This window comes from Bos javanicus, chromosome 19 (genome assembly GCF_032452875.1).
Source record: "Bos javanicus breed banteng chromosome 19, ARS-OSU_banteng_1.0, whole genome shotgun sequence".
Taxonomy (NCBI): Eukaryota; Metazoa; Chordata; class Mammalia; order Artiodactyla; family Bovidae; genus Bos; species Bos javanicus.
The window spans coordinates 22348807-22368317 of NC_083886.1; the positions used below are offsets into that span (position 1 = coordinate 22348807).

The 19511-nt window shown below is 39.3% G+C and overlaps 1 protein-coding gene across 3 annotated transcripts in view; it reads right to left on the reverse strand.

Moving 5' to 3' along the window:
* SSH2 (slingshot protein phosphatase 2) overlaps nucleotides 1-19511 on the reverse strand; it is a 246584-nt gene that overhangs the window by 164498 nt on the left and 62575 nt on the right. For 2 of the 3 annotated variants that reach the window (XM_061389502.1, XM_061389501.1), the window contains exon 2: nucleotides 15139-15219. The exons of the other annotated variant lie outside the window; for it this stretch is intronic. In XM_061389502.1, coding sequence (XP_061245486.1) covers nucleotides 15139-15219 — 81 coding nt within the window. The remainder of the gene's footprint in view (nucleotides 1-15138; nucleotides 15220-19511) is intronic. 3 annotated transcript variants of the gene reach the window in all.

The following is a 19511-nucleotide window of genomic DNA, read 5'->3' on the forward strand; positions in this document are numbered from 1 at the left end:
TTCAGGCAAGAATACTGAAGGGAGTTGCCATGCCCTCCTCCAGGAGATCTTCCCAACCCAGGGATCAAACCCAGGTCTCCCGCATTGCAGGCAGATTCTTTACCATCTGAGCCCTTTAATTTTCTGATTTGGCTATAATTTATTTTGTCATAAGAGTGAGGTAGAGCTGCAACTTAATTTTTCCATTTACTTACTTTTTCACTTAACATTTCAAATATAATTTCTCACAGAATTAGTTTTCATGTTTTTCATTGTAATGGATCCATTGAATTAATATTACCATAGGTTACTTAACCATCCCCTCTGTGCTACTACTAAACATATTCATTACTATGTTAGTACATATACTTTTCATTTTAAATAATCTCTTCAGAGAAAATTTTTAAGAATTAGATTTTTGGGTCAAAGAGTTTAAGCATTATTATAACTAAACTGTCAGACTGCCAGGATCTAATCAGTTTATAACCTTTACCAATACAATCAAGTAAGATGTATACATGAATATCAAGCACAAATCTTTTCCAAACAGAAAATTACACTAGGCACCATTTACATCTAAATAGCTCATAATCCAGAATCTAAAAACTTGCAGCACACTTCTACAGGAACTGACCAGCCGAAGAACTGCTATTTCCTGGGAGGAAAAAAAGAGTAAGTGAACAAATTCTTTTGGAGCAAAGGGCAATGCAGAGGCCTCTGCTGGAAAATTCTAAGACAATAACTTGGCAAATCAAGCATTACAACAGAGTGAGAAGAAGACTGCAGCATTTAAATTCAAGACCGTATTTCAAGACTGTTTCCCTCCATCCTTTCCCTCCCCAGGAATGGTTTCCCTTCCTCCTACATTCTTTCCAAGCACCTTGAGGTTCTAGGCACCATCTAACACTTCTTAGCATCTTCCATGAGCAGTCTTCTGCTTGGTTCCCTATATCAGGGCCTTCAAATTAAGTTCAAGGCCAGGAACAACCCACTCCAGTACTCTTGCCTGGCAAATCCCATGGACGGAGGAGCCTGTTAGGCTGTAGTCCATGGGGTCACTAGAAGTCGGACACGACTGAGCGACTTCACTTTCACTTTTCACTTTCATGCACTGAAAGTGAAATGGCAACCCACTCCAGTATTCTTGCCTGGATAATCCCAGGGACGGGGGAGCCTGGTGGGCTGCCGTCTATGGGGTCACACAGAGTCAGACACGACTGAAGCAACTTAGCAGCAGCAGCAGCAGCAGCAAGGCCAGGAAATATGATGTTGATTCCAAGTGGAACATCCACCCCGGCCCATGCATGCAAAGAGGGCACTTCCTCGTGCAAATATATCTAGTGTATTTACAGCAGAGATGCTCAGCTTCTTTGCATCTCTCTATCATTTGCTGAAATTCACATACTACTCGCCACCTTTGTTGCTCCCCCTTCTCTATGCTGCCTCCTAGGGCTCTTTTTTTCAGAGAAGGCAATGGCACCCCACTCCAGTACTCTTGCCTGGAAAATCCCATGGACGGAGGAGCCTGGTAGGCTTCAGTCCATGGGGTCACTACGAGTCGGACACGACTAAGCGACTTCACTTTCACGCATTGGAGAAGGAAATGGCAACCCACTCCAGTGTTCTTGCCTGGAGAATCCCATGGACGGAGGAGCCTAGTGGGCTGCCGTCTATGGGGTCGCACAGAGTCGGACATGACTGAAGCGACTGAGCAGCAGCAGGGCTCTTTTTAAAGAAGCATTTTAGGAGGCAAACTTTTGAAAAAATTATCTTACTGTTGTAATTTCTTCCTTTAGGATGCCCCTCTGGAAACTTGGTACAGTGTCATGGTATGAATGCTGCTCAGACGAGAGAGGAGAGTCACAAACCTGGGGTAGGTTTCTAGTACAAGTCTGACAGGCAGCAGGCATGGTGAGTAGCTGCTTTCAGAATCAGACTTGAAATTTACTACTTACTAGATGTGACACTAAGTAAACTTCATAACTATTTTGAACTAAAATATCACCATGTTAGGCCCTTCTTGATTATCTAAATCGCAATTCTGCCTCGTTATTCTTTATTACTATTTCCCCATTTGTATTCTTCATGGCACAATCACATGTTGAAACTGAATTCTTTTTTGATTTTTATTATGTGTCTTCCCCAATGGACTGTAAGTTCCATAAGGGTAGGGTCTGACTTGTTCATCACTGGATACTCATTTCTCAGCATGGTGACTGCCACAGAGTACACTCAAGTAAGAGTAGAATAAATGAGCTCAATTTTCTTATTTGAAAACAGGGATAAATAACTACCCATATCAGAGATGTAGTATGAGAGAATACACGTAAAAACATTTAGGACAGAGTGAGGCACATGGTTCGTGCTCAACAAATGTTAAGCCACTATTTCAGTTACAGTTCTCAGAAGTCATGGCCTTTGTAACTTAACTTTCTTAATTGTAAAGTGGAAGAAAGAATGACTAGACTTCCCCTACCGCCAAAGCACACTGTGAGGTTACAAAGACATAAACAAAGACACTACGAGGAACTCAGAAGACAAGATCCACTGAGGTTAAGAATTTGTTAAGTTTACAACTCTCCCATGACATCTTAATCAGAGCCATTACTGCTCTCTCCAAGGTTAATAGTTCTTGCCTAATAGCTCTGAAATCGGGATTTCACTCCCAGCACAGAGAAAACAGACTGGGAGAGCAAACTAAGCTGAGGAGGACTGCTTGAGCCTAACAGTGGCAGTACTCTAGAAATTCATAGAAAGAATGGAAAATCAATCTGGTTAGAAAATAGCCCAGTGATGTATCCAATTTCTGGTGATAAATACTATCTTACTTCCTAAAACACAAAACTTGATTGTTATTAAGCTACCTCCTCCTCTACATTTCTAACAACAATATGTCTTTATAATATTCCAAATTCAGTCTTCAAATGCCCCCAAATCTGTAATCTTATAATTCCTCCCTAGGGAACTTCTATGAACCACTACTCTTTTTCTTTAAAGACATCTTTATTTTTAATTTTTTTTTGGCTGCGCTAGGTCTTGGTTGCTGCTTCCAGGCCTTCTCTAGTTGCAGCGAGTAGGGGTTACTTTCTAGTTGCAGGGTGCGGGCTTCTCATTGTGGTGGTCTCTCTTGTTGCGGCGTATGGGCTCTAAAGAGTGGGAGCAGTAGCTGTGGCTGGCTTAGTTTCCCTGTAGCAGGTGGAATTTTCTGTATTAGGGTTCAAACCCATGTCCTCTGTATTTGTAGGCAGATTCTTAACCACTGGACCAACAGGGAAGTCCAAAGTACTGAAGTTTTTAAAAAAATATTCATAAATTTTTATTTACTTATTTGGCTGCACACGGGGACCTTTAGTTGCAGCATGCAGGATCCAGTTCCCTAACCAAGGATCAAACCTGAGAGCTCGGAGTCTTAACTGAGGAAATCTCTATGAATCACTATTCTTAACTCTGGCTGCACAAAGAACCACCTATAGATCTTTGTAAATAATAAAAATGTTGAGCTTATCTAAGATTCACTGAACTAGGAACTTCCTAAAGTGAGATTTGTTTGTCTATATTTCTGCAAAGTTCCAAGAGTATTCTGCTGCAAAGCCAGAGTTAAGACCTACTACTCCATTTGCTCTTGACTGCCTAGCAGGAGAACAACATTCCATCCAAGGGTAAAGGCGATCCAGCACAAGGTTAAGAGCTCAAGCAGGGAGTGTCAGGCAGACTTGGGTCCCAATATCAGCATGGTCACATATCTTAGGCAAGTTTATGTCTTCTCAACTTTAAATGGGAAATACTGAAAGTACTTAATGCTCAGAGACTTGGATTTTAGACTATGTAATAAGAAAATCACTTAGCACATCCAGTAAATAGTAAATGCTCAACAAATTGTCTCACTAACCTTTCAAAGGGCAGATTATTTCCAAGCTATAATTTTTTTTTAAAGTCTGTACAATTTTATTAATGAAAAACCTACAAGTCCTGCCATCTCCTGCTCTGCTTGTTCTCCTAAACCAAAACAAAGGGAAAATATACCTGATCGGGGCTTGGCCTTAGTTCATGGAAGCAGGATAACTCAGCTAGAGCTTTTATTTGGTTGATTTTATAAATTAGGCCAAGTTCTTGGTTTCTGCCTGTAGTTGTTTAACTGCTACATTCTGCATAGTCTCATGCCAGATGTCTCAAAAATATGTCTCTGGCCAAAAGAAGGACCAGAAACCAGACCAATATAAATCCAGCACAGGAAAGCAAGATGTGCTGGAAGCATCGTTTTCAGATTCCTTTAGCCAAGACACAAAACTACATGCAACTTGCAAACCAACTTGCAAATCACAGGCGCTACGGCAAATACTAAGATGAACAAGAAAAAGTTTCTGGCCTTTCAGTAGTCATTTTATGAAGTTAAATAACATATTTTACAGGTCGCCACAAGTTAGTCATACCACAGGCCAAACCAAGGATGGTGAAGAGAAGCAAAGACAGTCAGGATGCCCACTTTTCCCTCCTCCTTCCCCCCAGAGCTGGACTATGAACTTAATTGTGCCCATGGACAAGAGTGGCATTGTCCTGACTCTGCTGAAGAGATGATGACATCAGGGAATCCTATATCTGCCTCTGCTCTCAGGAAAGATAATGTGCCAGACCCAGAAACCATCTCATTTAATTCTAACAACTCTATGAGACAGGTGCTATTGTTATACCTGTTTTACAGATGGGGGAAGTAAGGCTTAGTGAAGTGGAGTCACACAGCCAGTAAGAGTGACTTAACTATGAGCTGGGACTCTGACTCAGGCTGTTAGAATCTTAGCCTGAACTCTTTAAAGATTACATGATGCTATATATGGAATCCAGAAAAATGGTACTGATGAACCTCATTTGCAGGGCAGCGATAGAGATGCAAATGTAGAAAATGGACTTGTGGAGATGGAGTGGGGGGAAGAGAGGGTGGAACGAGTTGAGAGAGTAGCACTGACAAATGTGCACTGGCGTGTGTAAAGCAGACAGCTAGTGGGAAGCTGCTGCAAAGGGGGCTCAGCTCAGTGCTCTGTGATGACCTAGAGGGGTGGGATGATAGGGGGTGGGGGGAGGCTCAAGATGGAGAGGATATATGTATACTTATGGCTGATTCATGTTGTTGTACGGCAGAAACCAACACATTGTAAAGCAATTATCCTCCAATTAAATTTTTTTTTAAAGATTACACAATGCTTATCCCTGATTCTGGAGTTCAGAGAGGTCATCTAAAGAGCATAGCCTGATGCCTACATCAAAATCATATGGTCAAGAAGCCAGGAGAGTGGTTATCTCTAGGGGGTGAGGGCCAGAGGGTGAGTAGTGATGGGAAGGAACCAAGGAGGGGGTGATGGAGGAAGGGGAACTGGTGGAGGGGTGTAGTAATACTCAGTCTCTTGATCTAGGTCCATGTGACACAGTTTCTTGGTGTGTTTGTAAAAACCCCAGTCTGTGAAAATTCAAGATAAACATAAAAGTACACCTTTCTGTATGTATATTTTATTTTAATAAAAATATAATTCACAAAGTGTAAAAGTGCTCTTTATTCTTTTCTATGTCAGATCCTAGGACTGTTGACTAAAGAAGATTAAGTCTTAGTAGCCTTGTCGAAAACTTTACCCCTTATTGACACACAGGTTTACTGAGGATTTGACCCACCCAATTTCAGTATCTTGCTTCTCTTTTTAACAGAAGCCTAGCCAGGGAATTTCACTGAATAAAAGTTGCATTCTACCTGAGGTAGCAAATGTATACAGTCAACTCTTATTATTCCACTCCATCTTACATTTTATTCACTCTTTAGAGGTTACAAATGTCATAGATTGGAGCTCTGACTGGAGGTAAAAAAAATTAGCATAGCTAGAGTTAAAACAGTGGTTCTAAATCCTTCCCTAGTGGCTCAGCTGGTAAAGAATCTGCCTGCAATGCAGGAGACCTGGGTTCAATCCCTGGTTGAAAAGATGCCCCAGAGAAGGGAATCGCAACCCACTCCAGTATTCCTGCCTGGAGAATTCTGTGGACAGAGGAGCCTGATAGCCTACAGTCCATGGGATTGCAGAGTCGGACATGACTGAGAGACTAACACTTTCACTTTCATTTTCACAATCCTGGATTCATATTAGAATAATCCTGGAAGCCTTTAAAAAATACCAATATCTGGGTCCCACTCAGAGATCCTGGTTTAACTGGACTGAGGTAAGACCCTGTTATTAAATTATTTTAAAAGGTCACCAGATGATTCTAACATGCAGCCAAGATGAGAGCCACTGAGTTAAACTATAAAGCTAATTTTTAAAGTAGCCTTTGTACCGAAGATTACTACAAATCTCATTTCTCTTCAAACCACTTAAGACTTTAAAAAAAGAAAAGCTGAACATTAGTTCTCATTTGTTATTCTAGGATAAAAACAGTTGAGATATGCCTTATTCTGGAACAACAACAACAAAAATTATCATAGGCTTTCTACTGGCATAATGATTTGGATCAGAGTCCCTCCAAGGGAGAAAAATAGGAATACTGTTCATGGTGAAGCTGTTTCTGCCACTAGCAACACTTTTAACCTGTTTTCTGACCAGGTGCTCTAGTCAGCAATCTCTTTGCTATGCAGCAGAAGTGAGGCAGAAAAAACTCAAATCATTCTGAACTCTGGTCAGACAGCTGTTCGCTGTTGGCTAACTGGCCATTTGAAACTCGTAATAAAACCCACACTGCCTTAGCAATGAATTTCCCTTTTTAAATTCTTTTTACATTTGTGTGTGTTGGCTAGTGAAATGGTGTTTCTGCAAGTGAGTCTGAAAAAGAAATAAAACACACACACAGTACAGGGAGCTGAAAGGAAGAGGGTAAACACAAATCATCAGAAATGACCAGATGCACATGCTCGCTGGCCCACATACCATCATTACTTTGCATCCAACCAGTTTGTTATCACTGTAGCTGTAGGTTTATCTACAAACATCTTGTTTGTGCTCATAATTTCTAGAGATTTAGAAAAGTAGATTTCTTAGCAATTTCCAGTTCTCCCCTCCTAAGTGTAGTTTTACTTTCTAAGCCAACAAATCATTCATTAATTTTATCATTCTATACACCATATTCTGGGCTTCCCTGGTGGCTCAGCAGTAAAGAATCCCACCTGCAATGAAGGAGACAAAGGTTCAATCCCTGGGTTGGGAAGATCCCCTGGAGAAGGAAATGGCAACCCACTCCAGCATTCTTGCTTGGGAAATCCTATGGACAGAGGAACCTGGCAGGACACAGTCCATGGGGTCAGAAAGAGTTGGACATGACTTAGCAACTAAACACCACCACCACCATATTCTAAGACTTAAAACATACATGAAAACTAGGATGCTTCCAAAGAAACCTGAAGATTAAGACTCCTATCTTCAAACCATAGGCTGGCTACTTATTTGAACCAGGCTTTATCTTAATACTAATAACTTATTAATATTCGATAATCCTTCATCTTGAATTTAGTATTAGCCAAGTTAAATATTCTCTCTCTCCCAAAGCAATTCTCTTACCCTACTGCATGTGAAAACCTCTGTAGATGTTGCCACTAGAAGGGTACTGTTATATTCTGAGACACCTGCCCCACCGTAGAAGAGAATGCAAACCTAAAGTTTAAAAATGTAAAGTATTCTAAACAAAGGGAGAAAAATCAAATCAATAAAATTAGAAATGAAAATGGAGAGATCACAATAGACAACACAGAAATACAAAGAATCATAAGAGACTACTATCAGCAATTATATGCCAATAAAATGGACAATTTGGAAGAAATGGACAAATTCTTAGAAAACTACAACTTTCCAAAACTGAACCAGGAAGAAATAGAAAATCTTCACAGACCCATCACAAGCACAGAAATTGAAACTATAATCAGAAACCTTCCAGCAAACAAAAGCCCAGGTCCAGAGGGCTTCACAGCTGAATTCTACCAAAAATTTAGAGAAGACCTACTCTTCCAGAAAATTGCAGAGGAAGGTAAACTTCCAAACTCATTCTGTGAGGCCACCATCACCCTAATACCAAAACCTACAAAGATGCCACAAAAAAAGAAAACTACAGGCCAATATCACTGATGAACATAGATGCAAAAACCCTTAACAAAATTCTAGCAATCAGAATCCAATAACACATTAAAAAGATCATGGAGAAGGCAATGGCAACCCACTCCAGTATTCTTGCCTGGAGAATCCCAGAGACCGGGGAACCTGGTGGGCTGCTGTCTATGGGGTCACACAGAGTCGGACACGACTGAAGCGACTTAGCAGCAGCAGGGATTTGTTGGTTTAATTTTACTTGAATATCTTATTAATCTGCATGTGCACTACTAAGGTACCTAAAAAACTCGGTATGATTAGGGTTTGCATTACCAATTTTCTGTTTTGGAAAAAACTTTCCTCAAATGTAAGATCAATGCATGATCATTACAAATCAGTTGTATTTAACCTAGAAAATAAAAGCGTCCCATAATTTTATCCTAGTTAAGAATATAATCCTCTTTTTTAACATGTACTGATCTTCCCCCTTGTTCATAAGAATGTGGTCATATTCTGTATTTTCCAATTTGCTTTTTCATGTGATCCAAAGTTATTTCCTATCATTTTATTTTAAAGACTATATTATACAAATGAACTTAACTAAGCTGCTATTGACAGACATTTGGGTTTTTCCCAGTTTTACCCAATACAAACCAAGTTAAAATAAACATCCTATGTATGTTACTATATATTTAATGAGTAGATTTAGGGTGGATCCCCAGATCTGGTATTGCTTGGGCAAAGGGCATGAACAATCTAAACTTCCTCTCCAAACCAACCCCATTAATAGATCTCCTCTTTGCCAAACTGTAGTATCATCCAAACTTTACCTCATAGTTGGGAGGGTGGGAGTAGAAATAACTGCTTACTTTAATGTTCTTTACCATCTTACTGAATCCTAAAAACTCTTTGTATACTGGTATTCCTAGCCATTTATCTGATAAGAAGGCAATATTTCACTCATTAGCTGTATGTATTTTAATTCAATTCATGGCATTTTCAACATGTAGTATTTTCAATTTTCATGTAATAAAAAATTTCAATTTCTTAAAAAAAACAAAAAGATCATACACCATGACCAAGTGGGCTTTATCCCAGGGATGCAAGGATTCTTTAATACCCGCAAATCAATCAATGTAATACACCACATTAACAAATTGAAAAATAAAAGCCATATGATTATCTCAATAGATGCAGAGAAAGCCTTTGACAAAATTCAACATCCATTTATGATAAAAACTCTCCAGAAAGCAGGAATAGAAGGAACATACCTCAACATAATAAAAGCTATATATGACAAACCCACAGCAAACATTATCCTCAATGGTGAAAAATTGAAAGCATTTCCCCTAAAGTCAGGAACAAGACAAGGGTGCCCACTTTCACCATTACTATTCAACATAGTTTTGGAAGTTTTGGCCACAGCAATCAGAGCAGAAAAAGAAATAAAAGGAATCCAGATTGGAAAAGAAGAAGTAAAACTCTCACTGTTTGCAGATGACATGATCCTCTACATAGAAAACCCTAAGACTCCACCAGAAAATTACTGGAGCTAATCAATGACTATAGTAAAGTTTCAGGATATAAAATCAACACACAGAAATCCCTTGCATTCCTATACACTAATAATGAGAAAGTAGAAAGAGAAATAAGGAAACAATTCCATTCACCATTGCAACAAAAAGAATAAAATACTTAGGAATATATCTACGTAAAGAAACTAAAGACCTATATATAGAAAACTATAAAACACTGGTGAAAGTGGACACTAATAGATGGAAAAATACACCATGTTCATGGATCGGAAGAATCAATATAGTGAAAATGAGTATACTACCCAAAGAAATTTATAGATTCAATGCAATCCCTATCAAGCTACCTACGGTATTTTTCACAGAGCTAGAACAAATAATTTCACAATTTGTAAGGAAATACAAAAAACCTCAAATAGCCAAAGCAATCTTGAGAAAGAAGAATGGAACTGGAGGAATCAACCTGCCTGACTTCAGGCTCTACTACAAAGCCACAGTCATCAAGACAGTTTGGTACTGGCACAAAGACAGAAATATAGATCAATGGAACAAAATAGAAAGCCCAGAGATAAATCTATGCACCTATGGACACCTTATCTTTGACAAAGGAGGCAAGAATATACAATGGAGAAAAGACAATCTCTTTAACAAGTGTTTCTGGGAAAACTGGTCAACCACTTGTAGAAGAATGAAACTAGAACACTTTCTAACACCATACACAAAAATAAACTCAAAATGGATTAAAGATCGAAACGTAAGACCAGAAACTATAAAACTCCCAGAGGAGAACATAGGCAAAACACTCTCCGACATAAATCACAGCAGGATCCTCTATGACCCACCTCCCAGAATATTGGAAATAAAAGCAAAAATAAACAAATGGGACCTAATTAAAATTAAAAGCTTCTGCACAACAAAGGAAACTATTAGCAAGGTGAAAAGACAGCCTTCAGAATGGGAGAAAATAATAGCAAATGAAGCAACTGACAAAGACGTAATCTCAAAAATGTATAAGCAATTCTTGCAGCTCAATTCCAGAAAAATAAATGACCCAATCAAAAAATGGGCCAAAGAGCTAAACAGACATTTCTCCAAAGAGGACATACAGATGGTTAACAAACACATGAAAAGATGCTCAACATCACTCCTTATCAGAGAAATGCAAATCAAAACCACAATGAGGTACCATTTCACACCAGTCAGAATGGCTGTGATCCAAAAGTCTACAAGCAATAAATGCTGGAGAGGATGTGGAGAAAAGGGAACCCTCTTACACTGTTGGTGGGAATGCAAACTAGTACAGCCACTATGGCGAACAGTGTAGAGATTCCTTAAAAAACTGGAAATAGAACTGCCTTATGACCCAACAATCCCACTGCTGGGCATACACACTGAGGAAACCAGAATTGAAAGAGACACATGTACCCCAATGTTCATCACAACACTGTTTATAATAGCCAGGACATGGCAGCAACCTAGATGTCCATCAGCAGATGAATGGATAAGAAAGCTGTGGTACATATACACAATGGAGTATTACTCAGCCATTAAAAAGAATACATTTGAATCAGTTCTAATGAGGTGGATGAAACTGGAGCCTATTATACAGAGTGAAGTAAGCCAGAAGGAAAAACACCAATACAGTATACTAACACATATATATGGAATTTAGAAAGATGGTAACGACAACCCTGTATGCGAGACAGCAAAAGAGACACAGATGTATAGAACAGTCTTTTGGACTCTGTGGGAGAGGGAAAAGTAGGATGATTTGGGAGAATGGCATTGAAACATGTATAATATCATATAAGAAATGAATCGCCAGTCCAGGTTCAATGCAGGATACAGGATGCTTGGGGCTGGTGCACTGGGATGACCCAGAGGGATGGTACGGGGAGAGAGGTGGGAGGGGGGGTTCAGGATGGGGAACACGTGTACATCCATGGTAGATTCATGTTGATGTATGGCAAAACCAACACAATATTGTAAAGTAAAAAAAAAAAAAATGTAAAGTATTCTAAACCAAATAGTTTTTACATTTTAGATTTTTCTTTCTTTTCATCTGCCTTCTTCACATTCAATTCTAGAGTGTAGCTTTCCTTTTCTTTCTTTAACAACAAAAAGCTAACACCTCTCCCTTTTACTGGGCTATTCAAACACAAAATGTGTTTTGATTGCACACAGGGAAAATGCATTCCCTCCAAGGATATAATATCCAAGCAAAGGAGTATCCATCCCTCTTCCAGCCTGGTAGGGTAGGGGAGGAGTCAGAAGAGCACAGAAAGGAGACAAAGAATTAAGTTGTATTCTTAGGAGATAAACTAACACAAGCATTTTCCTGACCTATAGGCTAGGGAAGAAATAACCCTACAATGGGGATGAATCCAGTTGTTTCAGCTTAAGCCCACAATCACCATAACTGGAAACCCGGGTCAGGCAGAGCTCTTTTCCTTCAAGGCAGGAGAGCAGTAGGTATGAGGATGGGAAACGAAGAGAACCCTCAGGAGTCTTCAGGGGCTGCTGCAGCCACCAGTACCCAACCTGCTCTAGTCCCTGTTTACGTTCTTTCTTATCTGGAGCCAAAGTGAAACTCCTGCTGCCTGGGCCAGTGTCTTCTTCCTTTGTGACCTCTTTCAGTCACAGGTTCACCGTGCTCTAGGGCAGGCAGTCCCTCTTCCCATTATGGAGGCCTCCAGCGACCCTGTGCATAGCAGAGGCAGAATTAGCTGCTGATGCTTCTACCCTGTTTCTGGTTCCCTAGAGGCTGAGTGATGCCAGGGAAGGGGCAGAGGTCTCTCTACATTCCTCTCCTCTCTTTCATGAAACCCTCAGGCGATGTCAGGCAGCCCTCTTCCAAGCCCTCATCCCTCTCTGCCTCCAGCCAAATCTCCTTCCACTCACCCACAGATCTCTTTTCTTCTCCCCATGTATTGCATTTCCATGAATACCATGAGACTAATCTGTTGAACGGTAGATGATACATTCTCCTAGAGTAAATTCTTTTTAATTTCCACTTTATTGGGGGTATAATTGACAAATAAAATTGTAAGCTATTTAAAGTGTACACTGTGGTGATTTATATATGAATACATTGTGAAACGATTCCCCTCATCTGGTTAATACTTTATATATATATATATATATATTAGTATTGGTGAGTATACATAAGTAATATATATGTATATATACAGGTTATATATATATATATATATATATATACATTAGTGAGAACCTTTAAGTTCTGCTCTTTTAGCAATTTCAATTATACAATGTTAACTACTGTCACCATGTTTTACATTCGATTCTCAGACCTTATTTACCTTGTAGCTGTATGTTTGCTCTTACGGTAGATTTGATATTTTATGCCTAACTCCCACAGCCTTGGGACTGGGAATTTGTACATAAGAATCAATCAAAACTTGGTGAATGAATGAATCCATGCGTAAGTAAAGGAATGAATATAGCTGACCAAAGTTCATATTTCTGTTATCCCAAGGTTGACTGAAAAAGTTCTTTATCTTCTACTTTTCATTACAAGTTAACTTCTATTTCAAATAGTTACCAAGATCCCTACCATTTTCTTTGAAGAAAATCCAAAGTGGGGATTTCAGTCAGTTTGCTCTGCAAATAATTTTGCTTTAGAGTTTAAACCTTCATACTGGGAAGGACCTTTTCAATCTCCTTTGATGTGAAGAGTGGGAATGGGAAGGTTAAAAAAATAAAAAATGTGGGAAATACTCCTTGAACAAACAAAACAGGAGGATCCAGTACCTTCACAGGTGAAGCCAGTCAAGTACATGAAACCAGTTTTGCCTCCCGGAGAGGCAACAAACCTGACTTAAATGACTGAAAGTTCTGGCAATAAAATCAAGCAATGGGGCAACTAAGCCCATTTGCCACAACAACTGAGGTCAGCATGCTCTAGGGTCGTTGAACTTGTGACTACCGAGCGCATGTGCCCTACAGCCCGCCCACCACAGCTAGAGAGTAGCCTTCGCCCTCCATAACCTGAGCAAGCCCGCTTGCAGCACCGAAGACCCAGCACAGCCAAAAATAAATAAATGAATAAATATTTTTAAAAATCAAGCAATCCAGAGTAATTTGCAAATACATATATCCATCTAATTTTTTCTAATAGAGAAAACTATTAAAACTAGAATCTTTTCCCTACATGTCCAACTTCATAAAAATCTTTATGTGGACTGCCATGCACTGATCTCTGTAAGACAAAAATCAGCCAAAACAAGAAGGATTAAAAACATCCTCAGTCCAAGTGCAGAGGACCCCACTGCAGACTGAACCAAATAAATCTTGTAGGATACTACATGTAAGGAGACCAGTACACGTTCCATCACTGATGATGCTGCCTGCCGATAATGTGCGCACTGACGGCTGCCAGCTAAGATCTGATGTCAGTGCTGCTCCTGCTTATCGCACAACACTAGGCAAAGAATATAACCTTTCCACCCTCAGTCTGTCATCTCCTACGTGTAGATAATAAATGAGTGTTCATGTGAATTCATTAATGTTTTCAAGTCCTAGGGAAGTGAGTTATTAGTGAGTCACAGCAACTGACTTCGTGCCATTTCAGACTCTTCATCAGTGCGGAATGAAGTGCAACCAGATGAATCAACATAATGGTTGAACAAGGTCCTAAACCAATGATCACCTTCACTGTGCCATGAAGGTGAAGTAAAGACAGTTTAAAGCAGACAGTACTATGCTGGTATACTTGATAGGCACAACTTCAAGACAGAGTTTCCATTGGTGAAACTTTAACAATACTTATAGAATATCTACTATGCACAATAAGCATTCTGGAATAGACAGAATCCAGATTTATGATAGAGGTTTGTAAAACCTAGTTTGAACTATGGCTTGCAAAGGCAGTTATCTTACTGAAAGCAATATGTAGTCGACTTAAGTCATTCTCTAACTTCAGCCTGATTCCGTGGGTAATTTGCGATAATCAGAAAACTATGCTGGGGATCAGATGTTGTTCAGTGGCTAAGTCACGTCCAACTCTGTGTGACCTCATGGGCTGTAGCAGGCCAGGCTCCAGATGAGATCAATACAATTTATAATACCTCATGAAATGTAGTTAGATAGTTCTAAGTTCGAGATGATCTGGCTGACTCTCTAGGATTTATAACACTACTTTGTCTTAAAGTTATCAACAGCCAGGATATGTTAGGTCTTTGTATGTGGGGAATAAGGGTCCAGTGGCAGCACCAATACCAGCTGTCACAGGGAAAAGACCAAAAAAAAAATGTGAAAAACCCACAAAAACAACCACATTCCTTAGTGAAGAAGACTTACTTAAGGTTCCAGGGTACAGCATTTATCTACTTCGATAGATATGCTTTGAGGGGAGATTATTACACATACACATATACCAGACTATTTATACATATGCTCATTCCAAGTCACTTATTTGCCTTCCCAAGCTATTTGGCTGAGTTAGGCCAAACAGATAAAGATAAAATAATTGGCACTATCTCAGCTGCACTGAAGAGCCATATTTACTCTAAAAACTTTCACCTGAATCACCAAAGGCTGTAGAAAGACAAATACCTACGTACATTGGAATCACTAAAGATTTCTGAGTCTTCACATTCACAGCAAAGTAATGCTGCGGATTCACTGTCTTCCAGGTGAGAGCTCTGCAACACAAACGAGATTATTTCAGAGATCCAGATACTGGGGCCATAGCATGAGGAGAAAGGCCAGCAGAAATCACTGAGTTGCTGTTAGCTCATAGGTGAAAAGCTGATTCTGATTAGTAATGGCTGTTTTGGAGAGAATAAAGCCAACAAGGTGATTGGTTAGGAAAAGTGAGGCATGTTGGATTAGCTGAAGCATTTTCTGTGGTTTCCAACTGGGCCATGGGATGTCCTTTTTCTGTAAAGATGTTGCTACTAACCCTTCAGAGTATGTACTCTGGACTTCTTCCAGAACAGGGTAGGTTTGTGTTCACTTGTCCTCATATTCAAAGGTATGTATTCAATGACTGTTTAGAGACAGGCTTTCGAATGTAACAGCGCACGATTAGGGGTTCGAACCACTAGCCTAGCCAGCCTCATTAGTCCTCTGCTAACAAGTGTTTATAAGGAGAGCCAAAACACATGCCCTAGCCAAGTCCTACTGATATATGCCAGAAAACAATTTAAAACCTTTCTTCCACTCTCCAATCTCTTTTTCAAAATCTGTCTAGAAGACAGATAAGAAAAATGAGACAAAGGGGTGAAACAATTAGCTGGTAACACAAGAGAATTTTCCCTTATGACTAAAAGGAGCACACACACACACAAAAGCTCCAATTGTGACCCATTGCTGCTGCTGCTGCTAAGTTGCTTCAGTCCTGTCTGACTCTGTGCGACCCCATAGACAGCAGCCCACCAGGCTCCCCCGTCCCTGGGATTCTCCAGGCAAGAACACTGGAGTGGGTTGCCATTTCCTTCTAAGTTTCTTCTAATATTTGCTGTTTGGGTAACAGCTACTGGCAACTTGAGTTATCCCTACATAGAGACGTATACACTTATGTCATCAAAACTTCATACTACTATATGATGTACCAATCTCACTTCTGGGTACAAATCCAAAAGAATAGAAATCAGGGTCTTGAAGAGATGTCTGCATCTTATTTTAAATGTTCTTACCACAAAACAAACAATAAAACCCCTAGGAGCCTAAGGAAACTTTTGGAGTTAATAGATATTTTTATTACCTTGATTATCCAATGATGATTTTCATGGATGTATGCACATGTCCAAACTCATCAAATTGGATATGTTAACTATGTTGAGTTTTTTTGTTTATCAATCAGACCTCAATAAGTCTATTAAACAAGCAAAAAAAAAAAATTGTCACTATCTGTGGCTGAAGCTTAATCATACACAACTACTTTATGGCTATCATGGTTGACTGATATTTTGTATTTTCAAAGCTGAGACTGTTTCGACTCATAGAATACCTGCAGAGATGAGTTTTAGAGTGCAGATAAACAGAGTAAAGTTCAGAGTTCCTACTTCTGGTAACTTCCTTCTGTTTTATTTCCTTCTTATCTTTTCCTACCCTGATCCTTTGCCTACTTTTGGGTTTTGTCCTTACAACCAAGTCTCATATTCCATTTCTCCTCTTTTCCTCTTTCAGAAAGTAAACAAACAATTAAATATTTAAAATCATTTTTAGGTCTTGCAAATGCAAAGTCTCTTTCTTATTCCCTTGCATTTTGGAGGAGGAGAAAATGAGAATATTTATTCTCCTTTGTCTTAAAAAAAAATCAGTCTACAAAATATGTGACTACTTCTGAAAGTCATATTAGAAAAGCTAATGCATTAATAAATAACAAACAAAATATCTGAAGGAAAAAGGCAGAGATCAAAGCTGCTTTCAATTCTCCCAAATTCCTTATATCACAACAGATATAGATGATATCAAGCATATCAAACATGGTTTGTCACTATCAAGAGAGAAAAGTACACATTCAGTTCAGTTCAGTTCAGTCGCTTAATTGTGTCCGACTCTTTGCGACCCCATGAATCGCAGCACGCCAGGCCTCCCTGTCCATCACCAACTCCCAGAGTTCACCCAAACTCATGTGCATCGAGTCAGTGATGCCATCCAGCCATCTCATCCTCTGTCGTCCCCTTCTCCTCCTGCCCCCAATCCCTCCCAGTATCAGGGTCTTTTCCAATGAGTCAGCTCTTCGTGTGAGGTGGCCAAAGTACTGGAGTTTCAGCCTCAGCATCAGTCCTTCCAATGAACACCCAGGACTGGTCTCCTTTAGGATGGACTGGTTGGATCTCCTTGTAGTCCAAGGGACTCGCAAGAGTCTTCTCCAACACCACAGTCCAAAAGCATCAATTCTTTGGTGCTCAGCTTTCTTCATAGTCCAACTCTCACATCCATACATGACCACTGGAAAAACCATAGCCTTTAATCCTAATTACACTAGTTGACGACTTTTAGGTTTTCATTCTTGTATATATTGCAGCATGGTTACATGAGCTCTTCCAAAATGACCTTTCAAGAAAGAGGTTCTTTTATAAAAAATGGACTACTGGCCATAAAAAAACTGAATTTCTGCCATTTGTAACTACATGGATAGACCTGGGGTGTATCATGTTTAGTAAAATAAGTCAGACAGAGAAAGACAAATATTGCATATAACAAAACAGAAACAAACTCACAGATATAGAAAACAAACTAGAAGATACCAGTAGAGAGAGGGAGGGGAGGGGCCAGATAGGAATATGGGATTAAGAGTACAGACTACCATGTATAAAGTAGATAAGCAACAAGGATATATTGTACACCACAGGGAAATATTGTCAGCACTGTGTAATAACTTTAAAGGAGTATGAGCTATAAAAGTATCGAATCACTATGCTATACATCTGACACTAATATTGTAAATCAAATAAATTTCTATATTAAAAAAGTAAGAGGTCCTATAATGACATCTGCATTCCTAAAGTTAAGACTTTCCTACATACTTATTAACTGAAATTCAATTAACTGCTTATGACAATTGATAGAAGAAACTCCTACATATTGAGGTATGTGGAAGTCATGCTGGCTTGTACACGATTTAACTGGAATTTTATGCTAACTAAAACAGCCTGTTTGTGGCCTATCAAACATACATTGTACATCTGCATTAATCATTAAAAAAAAATAAGGTGCACTGACCAGAAGTACGGAATGTCCATGTTAAAAATAAAGATTAATGCCTTCCTTCCATTGCTGGTACTCCCTTGATGATAAGAGTTCCTTCCCAGGAACCAAGGCCATATTGACTGGCTGTGTACATGCTGATTTGTTTTTGTTTTTTTTTAAATCTTGAATAAATGTGTCTTTGACTTGTCTAATGTTCTTTGTTCTGACAAGGTATAAACCTATGCTGAAACCCATGCTCCTCTGGAGTGGTTCCTCACAGTTCTCTGCGAGGCTGTCTTTTGGGCTATAGCCCTCAGTTTGGCTGAAATCAAACTTTTCTATTCCTATTATAGGCTATTTATTATTTCCACTGACAATATAAAGAGTTTATTCTAAGAATGAATGTTTAGGAACTCTATTAATATAATTTAGCATATAATTAAGAAAAATGAGAAAAAATATATGATTAAATAAATAGTAAAAGACATTTGATAAAATTAAAAGTCATTTTTGGTTTCAAACATTTTTAGTAAGCTAGGAATAAAAGATGTTTCCTTAAACTCAGTCCCCGGGTGAGTTTAGTTTACATCTAGTACTTCTCAGGTGGGTAGGCCCTTGCCTCAACCTAAAAGTAGGCCCTTCTCAGGTGATCTTGCCTGAATTTCATGTTGTAGAAAGTCCTCCAGTGTTTCTTCTAACATGACAACAGTGACTGTGCCAAGTTTGTAGTGCAGGTATCAATTTTCTTTTCTCTTCTTTTTCATCTTTTCTATCTTCCTTTTTACAATATTCCTTTGGTCATTTTCAGTAGGAATTTTGAAGACAATAGAGTTAAACTGTTAATAATATTCTTGCATTGGAAGTATCAAGCCCAAATCTTAACTAAACTGAGTTTATATCCTGATTCTGTCACTTACTAGTCACATGATGTTGAACACATTAATTAATCTCTCTAAGCTCAATTTCCTCATCCATAAAAATGGGCACAACAATAGCATCTATCTAATAGGGTCACTGGAAAAACTGTATGAGAGATGATGTAAGAAAAACACTTAGCATAATTTAGCTACTCATGTTTGGAGAAGGCAAAGGCACCCCACTCCAGTACTCTAGCCTGGGAAGTCCCATGGACGGAGGAGCCTGGTAGGCTGCAGTCCATGGGGTCGCAAAGAGTCAGACGTGACTGAGCGACTTCAAATGGCAACCCACTCCAGTGTTCTTGCCTAGAGAATCCCAGGGATGGGGGAGCCTGGTGGGCTGCCGTCTATGGGGTCGCACAGAGTCGGACACGACT